The following is a 12,311-nucleotide window of genomic DNA, read 5'->3' as shown; positions in this document are numbered from 1 at the left end:
CTTTTATAGAATACACTTCAGTTACCATGGTAACACACACTGATATTAATACAGATACATTCTTCATGAAATTATACCATGTCATATTATCATAGGATTATTAAGAGATGGCTGTGTCACCTGTTAAGGTGTGTAAAGGGCTATGCTGTATTGGTGAATACGTGCATTAAATCACAGGTCATGCACACACACACACACACACACACACACACACACACATTGCATACATAACCACGCACACTGACATGCACATAGCTGCCAAAGCAACAACAAATCCAGCTTAGATTCCCCTTATAAACTGCTTGATTTCTCAAGTCAGCAACCTCACTTTGTTTACTGTAAACTCTGACTGACTTGTACTCTACAGCATGATATAGTTTTGTTTTTTTCATTTACAGTACATGGGGGGGGGGGGGAGTTTGATTATATGTTTGTATCATTATTGCCAGGGCATGTTGGGTTGATTGATGTCATTTTCTCCCCTCTCTCTACTTCCTCCCTCCTTTCTGCCCGACCCCCCCTCCCGCCTTCTTCATGGTTGTCATGGAGACGCACCAATCTGCATCCTCACTGTGGAGCACTGTCATTAATCTTTGCACCCTCACCATATTTCTATAAGGGAGATTTCTTAAAGCTCAACATGTTTACTAATGGAATATTTCTAATTTTTTTTTTTCTGTTCAAAGAGAATGAAAGAATAAAGTAGTTTTTACTCTCGGTCCTGTGTGCTCTTGACGCCAGAATCGTCTCCACAATGTGTGCGTCTGTAGCGCTCCCAGCCTCTCTAATGAATGAATGTGCTCCAGGTGTGTGAGGAGGACGGTGGAATGAAGGAGCTTATGGGAAATCAGTCATAGGTGTTCCTGTGTCCTCCCAGCCCAGGTGGTCTGAACTCATTCATTAATGGACGAAAAAACAATATTGAATCTGACTTGTACTTGTGGAATGTCAAGTTGTGTTGTAGTAAATCTGCACGTGTGTGTGTGTGTGTGTGTGTGTGTGTGTGTGTGTGTGTGTGTGTGTGCGTGCGCGTGATTAAGAGTACCTAATTTTCCATGGGTGCTGACTTAGTCTGTCCTCTAAATAATGAAAGGAGCAAGTTTCCAATTTCATATTGCAATGACAAAACGGCTACATTTGATGCAAGAGTCTCATAGGAAAGTGTTTTAGCTTTAAGTGTTAAGGCCAGAAAAAATGCAAGTTGCTTTTATTTTGCAAATCACTCTTGAGAAAGGATTAACAAAAAGGAAATGCTGTCAACACTTCGACATAGTCAGAATTACAAAGAGATTGAAGAAAAAAACAAACATTTTGGCCGAATAAATTATCTTACAAAAACATAAATGATATCAACGTAATACAATGAATACAATACACAGTGACATCCATTTGTGCAAAGTACCTGTAGTCTTACAGATAGGATAGAGCTCTCACAGTCAACTCATCGCCTCGCTCTTTTCTTCCTGTTGTTTCTGAAATTCTTTCTCCCTGTCTCCCTTTTGTTTCTCTCACTCTCTTTGAAAACAAGTGGACAAGAGGTTCATTAAAGGGATGACTGTGCTGAGAAGTGGGTTGAAATGGAGCAACAAAGTCTTAGTCAACTGACAGATCGTTCAGTTCAAACTGTGCTGTTCGCTTCCTGTTTCTTCTGCTTCTCCCTCTAACCTTGTGAGGTGGAGGCAGTCCAGTCCAGACTCGGTGCACAGGTCGCCTCCCAACAAGTGTCCCTCACCACCAGGCAAAGGTGTTCCTCAGTCAGTCTTTACATAGTGGTTTCTTCCCATTCCAGCTCAACATCACCTGAAGACCAGTACAAATGTGTGTAGTCAGCACTTTGCTGTGGGGAGTGTGTTTATTTGAGTGTGTTTTATATGTTGTTGTCTACCTTCCATGGCTTCCAGGGAGTCCATCTTCTCCAGAGCAGAATAGCTAACAAACCAGATTGACTGGCTGTTGCCTTTGTTGTTTAGAAGTTCCAGCGTACTTTGGTGCAGGAAGATATACTGGGCCTGAAGCAAACACAAAACACACACACTCACACACACACACACACACACACACACACACACACACACACACACACACACACACACACACACACACACACACACACACACACACACACACACACACACACACACACACACACACACACACACACACACACAATGATCCTTGTTTGCTCTTTATCATCTGTCTGATAAAGAAAAAAATATATAATAAAAATGGCAAATGCCAATGTTCTTTTTACAAAATAGTGGAAAAAACGTGAAGTTTGCAATGTGGATCTCTTAAAAGCAAATCAAAATGATGTCACTTGATGCAAGGCTTTTTTTTCTCACTTTCAGGACACAAACCTATCAGAGCTGATGTGCAGATTTATTTCCAACTTGCTTAAACTTAAGAAGACAACAAAAAATCATTTGATGACTCAAACCTAGACGACATAGCGGTAGTGACATTGCAGCTGCAGCTGCCACAACCATGGATGTATGACAGTAAGAAAGCTAGATACCATGTCTCAAGATAGCTTCCCGAGTCATTCAAATAAAGGTTTCTCACTGGTGCATATGCTGAAAAAGGCTTTTTTGGCCCATAAAGCATGCTCATTAGTGTGCTTCTCTGGCTGAGTGGAGAGATATGGACGCTTGAGAGCGAATGCATTCAGATGAATGCACAGAGCAACTCTTTCGATGGGACCTTGGTGGACAATAAATAATAACCTTCATCCCTGAAGGATTTTTCAGTTTCTGCGTCTATTTGTTAAACTAAATGAACTGAAACCAACTGAGCTCAGTGCACGGCTGTTGACTCATGAAGAGGCCCTGAGCAGACATAACCTTGCTGGCCCAACCACGCGGTTGAGTGAGTGACATTTGCCTTTGTTTTCACTTCAACATAAGTGTTATAGGATTAAAATGTGAGCTTGTTTAAAGGTGTCTGCAATGGCACTGTGCTCCAATATCTCATCAATGACATATGTGAGGTTATAAAAAAATTGATCTGAATGATGGCCTCTTTAAGCCGAGGCTCTGAACTGAACACTGCTGCCTCAAAGAATCAAGCAGCAGGAACTGCAGGCTCAAACTTTACTGCCAAAAGAAATGTACAGAATATCTAGAAATAATAAAACAATAATACTGAGATGAGGAACAGGCATTAGGCAGAGGGTCCCTGCAGACACTGACACACACCATTGCTCCGTAAGTAATAATGGAATAGGGTAATTTTAGGATAGGTTCATGCTGTTTCAAGAGGGGGGATCCTGCTCAGCATATGCCTTTAATCCACTGCCAGATCCTTCCCTTTGTCAAAACAAGAATTTACCAAATGTTTCCTCAGGGGGATGAGATTACAGCAGAACATGAAGTAAAAAAGAAGGAGTACACCGCCATTTGTGGATCTTTGATGATGATTAAGTCTACTGGAACAACTTAAGACAACCTACTGTATGATACCACTTTATTGTCTTTTATTTATTCTCTCTGGGTTGTGAAATCTAACCACAGGAATAAATGTATAAATAATGTATTTGATGTGAACTCACCAGATTCTGTACCATACACATCCTCTCGCTGCGCAGTTCAGCCACCAGACCATAAATATCCACAAAGTCATGATCTCTGATGTGCTGAATGAGGTGGTCGAGAGCGATAAACACACCTGTTCTGCCCACACCAGCACTGAGGAACAATGAGAGATGGACTTTGTTGATGAATCTCCATTTAGTCACCAAAAACAGAAGAAAGTACTTAGTGCACTTTACTTTGAAGGACCTTGCTCTATGCAGTGTCAGTACCCAACCGCTGACGTGCCACAGTACCTGCAGTGGACCACTATAGTGGTGTTGTCGTGCCTGTGGGCTCGGACAGCTTTGACAAACTTAATGAGAGTGCTGCAGGACTCTGGGACTCCGTGCTCAGGCCACGATGTGTAGTTGAAGTGGCGAACCAGAATATAGTGCCCGTGCTACACAGAGGAATTTCAAAAAAGAAAAAAAGACATTCATTTAAATATAGATAAAATGTACTCAGCAAAAGGTTTTATGTTTTCCAGAGGTGGAACATATAACTCACTACACAGCACAATAGTTCCTAAAGGAATAGTTCGACATTTTGAGAAAATCATAGATATAGTGTTCTATATCTATGGAGAAAATACACTAACGGCGAGTTTAATGACAAGATTGATACCCCTCTGTGGTAGCCATCTTCTCATCTAATTCTTGATAAGAGAGCGTTAAAGTGAATTTCTCAAAATGTTGAACTACTCCTTTAAGTGGCTTGCCTGTAAAACATCTGGTAGTCCATTTCCTTCAGAATAAATGGCACCTACAGTAACTCACATTTTATTTGGGTTACATTATTCAGTTAGATGGAAATATGGCAAATTAGTCTTTCTGGTGTTTCACAGTTTACAGTATGCACACTTACAGTGTGTGTGTGTGTGGTGTGTGTTTGTGTGTGTGTATGAAAGTTACCTTTTCCACTTTTAGGGTTCGGACAGTCCAGTCAGGAAGGACTTCCTCTGACACTTTTGAGATGAGAATGTCGCTAAACACTGACATTGGCTTATTGTCCTCTGGCCAGTACTTGTGACACCGAATCTGAAATCACACACGCACGCACACACACACACAGATCAGATCTTTGCAGCAGATATACTGTAACCTTCCTTGTGACAGAGTTGTAAGGGAGGCCGAAATGACGCACTCTGCCTTTCTCGTAACACTGCGTGAGCATTGCGATGGTGTGCGTTCCCGTTTCCCAGATCATCCTCCAGAAGTCAGCCACTGTGCCAGGCAGAGGACCCTGGGTGGCTATGAACTCATTGGGACAAAGGTAGCCCTAGAGAACAGAAAAAGAGAGGCAGAGGTTTATATCTGCAAGTACAAAAATCACTCCAGGAACATACAGACCTACTGAAATTATAAATCAACATTATTCACTCGCTCACAAATGAATACGCTTGCTTGTTATCTATTTATCTGACAGAATCAGAAAAGGACAGGGAAATATCTAGAACAAACTCCTCTAATTGCAACAAATGTGCCTCATGCCTGCACAACTACTTTCGCAACCTGATTATGACTCAAGTGAGCTCGACCCTCCGTGCTAATGAGTGGGCTTATAGCAGCTGATAGCTGGTACTCACTGAGACAAAGCTGGCGTTGATGTAGTCAGAGCCCGCACTGCCCGGTTCTGACAGCAGTTTCACTCGGTTGTTGTTGTCTAGACATGGTTTAGTGAGAAGAGTATGGTAGAAACATGTGAAATGCAGCTGTTGCATGCAGTTGTGAAATCCATATGCAGTTAATGTTAGAGATAATGTACATAATTTTGGTATACTGTAGGTATCATAACTCTGGAAAGCTAATTTTCAGCCTGACCACTTACAAGGTTTGATGTTAGGGAAGCGGTTTTTGGATTTGTTCCAGGGCAGGTCAGCGTCTGTGGTGGCCAGGTCCTGCAGCAGTTTTGGAAGCTCCTGAAGAGACAATATGTAATACATCAGTATTTGCATAAACACACATACATGGGGTTAAGGGTCAGAACCCGTATTTTTAAAAATACAAACATTTGGGATTTAAGTGAAATATAAAAGTAAAATGTCTGTTACACCTACTTCAAAGTTATTTATCCCATTTCTACCGACTTTAAAAATACTATTAAAATTAAGAGAGCACCAGAAGTCTCTAAGTTGGTTAAGAATAACCTGTTGGAGTCCTAGATGGCTGCAGTACAGAGACAGAGGCGAGCATGTACCTTCTGACATGTATTTTTCATCACTATATCTCATTGGTCATGAATAATAAAAAATAAAGCAATATGTATTATTTAGAATAGGGTAGTTTTAGCTAACTATTTACAGCCCTTGTAAGATTTTATCTCCAAATGCTTATTTGATAGGATGTTACAATACCTCTGTTTTGCAAAAGTGGCAAAACGAGGTGCAAAAAAATAACTAGCATTGATTTAGTTTGCAATCACTTTCCAAGCATCTTCACTGTCTGCACAAAATTCTTATCTTTTTTTTTTTCAAACAGCAGACTGTCCTTTATGCTCCAATTTTTTATTTATCAATTCCAGGTGATTTTCTATACTTTCATCCCAATTCATGTATTTCTACACTCTTTGAAGTTTGACAAACACAGGTCCAGGTTGTAGGCGAACACTTACAGCAAACTCCTCTTGGAACTTGGAATTGTCATTGGCACACAGATCCTCTACATGCTGCAGAAAAGACTTTTTGTTGACAGGCCTGACAGAAAGGTAAGAAGAGAAATACACTGAATGTGAAGAATGGAGAAAAACTCTCTCCAAAACTCTCCAACAATATGCTACTTGCTGTAAGTTTATTTTAGGATAAAAACATACTTAATACTGAGCCATACAAAACATGCTGATCTATGCTGCAACTATTGTGTGTATATTCACATTATTTATGCAGGATGACTTACTTGAGTGATTTCCTGTAGCTGAGCAGCCTGGATAAAAATAGACAGCAAACATCAACCAAAATAAACAAATTAACTAAAGAATCACAAACCACGCTGTGGTATTTCTGTCCATGACAGCTGAACCGATCCTCAGTTCAGAGAGTATGTGGCATTGTATGTTAAAGCAAATTAAGTTTACCATTTTTAATAAAATTCACTTTGATTAAACACTGATTTTGATGTTTCATTCTAAAGAAATATGTGAAGATCAGTAAACTTGAACTAGGCGTGTGGTTATTCCCCTGTGGCTGATGTTTCTTTGCATTACTGAAGACTTGTAGCTGCGCAGATCCATAGCTATTGATAAAACTTACCACGTGTGCCCTCTAAGGCAGCTAAGTCTTCGAAGCAATTTGGAGATAGTGAGTGGGTAAACAAATTAAAATAATCTCAAGAAGAGTAGTGTCGGCACAGCTCTGCAATCCCTGCCAGTGATGGAGGAGGAAAAGGAGAAGGCTGAAACGCTTATGTCACTGATTCACTCGACTGTTGACCTCCACCAAAGGTTTACCAAGCAACACAGATTAATGATTTAAACCTTAATGGTTAACATGGCAATGGCACAAGCACACATAATGGTAAATGTAAATGGCCTGTATTTATATAGCACTTTTCTAGTCTTAACGACTACCGAAAGTGCTTTAACATAATACAGGAACCATTCACCATTCACACACATTCATACACTGTGGCCGAGGCTGCCATACAAGCTGCCACCTGCTCATCAGATAAACATTCATACACATTTACACTCCGATGGCGCAGCATCAGGAGCAATTCGGGGTTCAGTGTCTTGCCCAAGGACACTTCAGCCTGGAACTGCAGGGCCAGGGATCGAACCACCAACCTTCCGATCAGTAACCAGAGCCACAGCCGCCCCACGTAAATGAAAGGTGGAGTACAACATGCAAACAAAGCACAACACCAAAATGTGGCACACAGATCAAAACTTACTGGATCACATAAATCTCTTTCCGCCTAAAGAAGAAGGAAGAATACCTGGTGAGAGAAAAGTGCTCAGTGAGAGAAAAACAAAGCCAAGGCGAGTCAATGCAAGTGTTCGTGCAAGGAACGTTATTTGTGCCATACATGTGACAATTAACAAGAAAAAGTGTGTTAATATAACATAAACTGAGCTTAAAAGGTGGTGTTTATACAGATCTCAGCTTCAACAAAGCAGAGAGGCACACTGTCCTGAAGACGCCAGTTTGAATTTACAATACAGCTGGAGCAGCTTAGCAGTGACCGTGAAAAATCTACAATCTTTGCTTTTTTTGACATCTAAAATGAGTGGACAGCAATATAAGACAGTAAGGTGTTTAGAAAGCATATACCTAATGGTTGTTTCAATGCTGATGTCTGTCTTTATTGGCAAACAAAAATATAAAAACAAGTTTGGGTACTACTCATGTTAAAAGCTTTTCTATGCTGTAGTTTCTCACCTCATTTCAGCCATCAGTGACCTTGATATACAAAAACTAACACTGAATTTGACTTTCTTTCCCACCAGCTTGCAGCAGTTATTGTCTTTGCACTTGTTTGTGCCAAAGAAGAAAAACAAAAGGGCTTGACGCTGAATTTGTATGAGAGGATGGTTGGAGAGATGCAGACAGGATGACTCTGCAGAGAACTGAAGGTAAACTATAAAGTCACAAGGATGCTGTGTTGTTTTATAGTGCTGCTGCTTCTATTTTCTGCACAAACTCTACAACACTAGAAGATTTTGCGCTGACAGGAGCGTACATCAAGTTGGCTGCAGCAAAGACATTTTGTTGACTTAAATTTAAACTCTCGTCTGGAGCAGCTAAATCAAGCCTGAACTCATTTAGTGTGCACTCTGTTTCAGCTGCCAAAAATGCATGTTATATTTGGTGAAGTGACACTTTTGGATTAAAACTAAACACACAGACTAACCGGTTGAGCTTCTCTTGTTTCAGCTCCAGATCTGCGACAGCGATCAGCTGATCCAGTTTACACTTGGTCTCTATGATCTCTGCCTCTCTGGGTGAATAAGTCCCGCCCTCCTTTTTGCGCTGATGGATCCTGACATGTCAGTCAAAGACATTAGTTAATAACAAGGTAAATACAGAATTAAAATGAATAAAAAAGGAAACTGATTTATTACTAATTATACAATGCAAAATTACTAACATTTAAACTGGCATTTGCGCAGGGTATGTTTTGTGCATTAATACAAAATTCCAATCAATGCAGAGGTATGGTTATGTATGAATGTTGGTAAATGATTCAGTGCCTGTTGCCATCTTACTTGACGGAGCCACAGATGATGATGATGAGCAACACAGCCAAGAAGAAGGAGAGCAGAACACCCAGAATGATTTGCTCATCTCTGGTCAACAGCCCGTCCACTACAGAGAGAGGGAAAGGAGACAGAGGTGACGACATTACACAAAAACAACACAAACAGGGCTATACAGGATTTATGTTTTTTATTTGATTAAAGGTCCCATGACATGGTGCTGTTTGGATGCTTTTATATAGACCTTAGTGGTCCCCTAATACTGTATCTGAAGTCTCTTTCCTGAAATTCAGCCTTGGTACAGAATTACAGCCACTAGAGCCAGTCCCACAATGAGCTTTCCTTAGTTTGTGCCATTTCTGTGTCTGTAGCTATTGAGGAGGAGAGAGGGCGGGGCAAGGTAGAGGGTGGGGGTGTGGCCTTGACCAACTGCCACTTTGCTCGTTTGAAAGCCATGATGTCTCTCTCTCATGGGTGGGCTAAATTCTCTGGGCGGGCAAAGCAGAGAAAGGGGAGGTAATCTTGCTCCTTATGACCTCATAAGGAGAAGATTCCAGATCGGCCCATCTGAGCTTTCATTTTCTCAAAGACAGGGCAGGATACCCAGGGCTCGGTTTACACCTATCGCCATTTATAGCCACTAGGGGACCATAGGCAGGCTGGGGAACGCATATTAATGTTAAAAAACCTCATAAAGTTAAATATTCATGCCATGGGACCTTTAAGAGAATATATAATATAAATACCTGCAGTTCTGACATGCTCCGAGTACTCAGAGTCTGTGTACTGGCCATTGATGTTAGTGGCTCTGAACCTAAACCTGGTAAATATGGAACAGTCCAGTGTCAGCATTCTATTATTATAAAACATGTTACACACAAAAATGTTGAAGTTGTTCTGTGTGTGTGTGTGTGTGTGTGTGTGTGTGTTTGTTTGTTTGTGTGTGTGCGTGCGTGTGTGTGTGTGTGTGGTGCACTCACACATAGACCGTTTTTGGCTTCAGAGGTCCATTGCAGAAATTATCAGTATTGTTCTCCTTTACACAGTCATCGTTCTCTCCGATCACGTACGTAGTGTGATTTTTCCTCACCAAGGGCCCGCCGCCTCTAGACACACTGCGACCACCTCTGACACGTGTGTCTGTGGGCAATGCCCCGTCTCCCAAATCACATGACGGGTTAGGGAACCCCTTGTCCGTCAGGTAAGGGGCAGGACGATCAAAAAATGCATTCTTCCAGTTGGTCAGGTTCTGCATGTCCTTCACTGTGACAGGATGAGTAAGTCAGTTAGAGGGCGAAGAGATTGCACGGGGACTGAGTCAAATTTCTGCTGACGTTAAGCCCTTTGGCTTTTGCATACATTTTGTCTTTTGTGAGCTTAGGACAGAGTGACATAGTGTAAAACAAGATTCTACTTGAGGCTTAAAGCACATACAAGACCGATACCCAAGTGTATTCTACTAAAAGTGACGGATGTCAATGTTTTTGAAGAGTCATACCCCCTGACTCGGCCACGATGACCTGGATTTTTGTGATTGGTCCATTGTCGTCACTATAGAAACAAGCAGGCATGTGGATGGTGATACTCCTGTGGGTTACCATGGCAACCCCTCCATGGCCCAGCACTGCCTGGGGTCTTTGGGTTGGCTTGGCTGGGGCTGGAATACACACACACACACACACACACACACACACACACACACACACACACACACACACACACACACACACACACACACAGGTTGTTGTAAAGAATACAGTGTGTAAAAATTTGGTTTTAGACTGTTGCATTTACATGGCCACTACTCAGTCCTGTACATCATCAATACACAATATTGCTGAGTTACATTTGCTGTGTCAGAACAGGCAATGATCCATCCTGCACTGCTGCAACAAGGAAGGGAGAAACACTATAGAGCAGTGCAGAGCACTCACAAAAAGAGGACCTTGTACCTTTGATCCCTGTAGTTATCTGGACATGTGGGCTGGGTGGGCTCCTGCCAGCCCCGTTCCTTGCTGAAATCTACAAACCGACAAAAAGAACGGAGGTGAGACAGTAGAAAGAGGGACAAGCACAGAATGAGTTAAAGAAAAGAAAACAACGCTTTGAACAAGGTTAAACTGGTAGTTTTTTTTTAAACTGTATTTATTCAGGGAAGTTTCACTGAGAGGAAGCCTCTCTTTTGCAGGAATACCCTGATCAAATTTGCACAGTTACACACATTAACACCTGGAAGCTGCCAGTGCTCCAGTGGCCACTGAGCAGCTCCACTGGAGCGGTTGGGGTTTAGGGCCTTGCTCAAGGGCACCTCAGTGGTGGTAATGCCCTTTAGGCCATCACTGCCCCCTGTGTGTGTAATGCGTGTGTGTTCTTCACCTGTATGCTGTAGCTATGTCCTCCTTTTAGGCCCTCTATGACAGCAGTCAGCATGTCTTGGTCTCTTTGGGTAATATTAAGGCTGATGTTCTTGATCAGTTGTTCCTTTTCATAGACGTATACAAAGTATGCAGTAATGTTTCCATTGGGCTCCTCCGGAGGGAAGAAAGTCACCTTCACACGGTTCACTTCCTCTTGCATAACTGATACAACCACGTTCTTGGGAGGGTCTTTGGGCTCTGGGGACAGAGTAGAAATTATACAAGAGAGAATTGATAATATATATTTGGTTATATTTACAGGTGGGCAACAGCTAGGTGCTCCCAATATGTACATTTCCACATACCCTCCTCCAGCGTTTGAAATTCAATAGGCCCGATGGCTTTCCCCTGGCTGGCAGCGTGCTTCAATGGACCAATGAAGGCAGTGATAGTCACCAAGTAACGAGTGAAAGCAGTCAAGTTAGTCACGACGACAGTCGTCAACTCTCCTGGAGCTCGGACTGTTGATATGTTCAAACCAGGACCATCCACCTGGTTCAACAGGATAGTTCAGGGACAGATTAAATGTTTGTATGTGGATGAGCAGAGTTGGAGTAATTTCAATTTTTTTTAATTTAGAATCGTTTCATATTTTACCACACCATTAAGTTAAAAATTCGGACCAACATAACACCATGTTGAGCTGTTCTGAGAACATCTTAGTGACATGTTCATATTTTTGTGTGTCTGTAAAACTTAAAGTCAATGAGGTGACCTGCACAAGATATGACGTCGGTCCAGAGAGAACAGCTGGAGCGTCCCATGCAATGTGAAGGCCTTTGGAGGTGGGGGTCACTTTCAGGTCACGGGGAGGGTCATCAGGGTCTGAGGAAGGAGATAAGAGAAACACAGAATGCTTACGATGTGCTACTAAATTAAAACATCAAAAAGCCTGTTAAATGTTGCTTTGTTATCATGCTAAAGTTGATTGATGCTACCCTGCCATTGGCTGGAACCTCTTTGAATGTAAGCCTGGGCCTTGTTTTCACTTTTCTTTATACGTAGTCTTGTGGCCTCAAAAATGTCTTTTGCCTCTGTTAAAATTTCTGTCTACAGTTGTGGATGTGCTTGTACTGTTAATTAGTTGTGAAGTAATTTGTTGCTGTGGACAGGGCTGGTGATCTGCAGCCTATTT

The 12,311-nt window shown here is 41.8% G+C and overlaps 1 protein-coding gene across 2 annotated transcripts in view; it reads right to left on the bottom strand.

The window, feature by feature from the left end:
- Positions 1 to 1,191: 1,191 nt before the first annotated feature.
- Positions 1,192 to 12,311, bottom strand: part of ptprq (protein tyrosine phosphatase receptor type Q) — a 40,969-nt gene continuing 29,849 nt past the window's right edge. For both annotated transcript variants that reach the window (XM_028585426.1, XM_028585427.1), the window contains 20 exons: positions 11,892 to 12,001; positions 11,482 to 11,668; positions 11,136 to 11,374; positions 10,712 to 10,781; positions 10,258 to 10,416; positions 9,740 to 10,022; positions 9,506 to 9,579; positions 8,769 to 8,868; positions 8,414 to 8,542; positions 7,454 to 7,498; positions 6,461 to 6,487; positions 6,180 to 6,261; positions 5,397 to 5,487; positions 5,155 to 5,231; positions 4,713 to 4,847; positions 4,481 to 4,606; positions 3,824 to 3,969; positions 3,548 to 3,683; positions 1,886 to 2,009; positions 1,192 to 1,800 (listed from right to left, as the gene is read on the bottom strand). In XM_028585426.1, the coding sequence (XP_028441227.1) occupies positions 1,763 to 1,800; positions 1,886 to 2,009; positions 3,548 to 3,683; positions 3,824 to 3,969; positions 4,481 to 4,606; positions 4,713 to 4,847; positions 5,155 to 5,231; positions 5,397 to 5,487; positions 6,180 to 6,261; positions 6,461 to 6,487; positions 7,454 to 7,498; positions 8,414 to 8,542; positions 8,769 to 8,868; positions 9,506 to 9,579; positions 9,740 to 10,022; positions 10,258 to 10,416; positions 10,712 to 10,781; positions 11,136 to 11,374; positions 11,482 to 11,668; positions 11,892 to 12,001 (2,378 nt within the window). In that variant the 3' untranslated portion in view covers positions 1,192 to 1,762. The remainder of the gene's footprint in view (positions 1,801 to 1,885; positions 2,010 to 3,547; positions 3,684 to 3,823; positions 3,970 to 4,480; positions 4,607 to 4,712; positions 4,848 to 5,154; positions 5,232 to 5,396; positions 5,488 to 6,179; positions 6,262 to 6,460; positions 6,488 to 7,453; positions 7,499 to 8,413; positions 8,543 to 8,768; positions 8,869 to 9,505; positions 9,580 to 9,739; positions 10,023 to 10,257; positions 10,417 to 10,711; positions 10,782 to 11,135; positions 11,375 to 11,481; positions 11,669 to 11,891; positions 12,002 to 12,311) is intronic.

The sequence above is a fragment of the Perca flavescens genome, chromosome 8 (genome assembly GCF_004354835.1).
Source record: "Perca flavescens isolate YP-PL-M2 chromosome 8, PFLA_1.0, whole genome shotgun sequence".
Classification (NCBI taxonomy): Eukaryota; Metazoa; Chordata; class Actinopteri; order Perciformes; family Percidae; genus Perca; species Perca flavescens.
The sequence above is the reverse complement of the archived record's forward strand: the minus strand, read 5'-3'. Positions and strand labels throughout refer to the sequence as shown.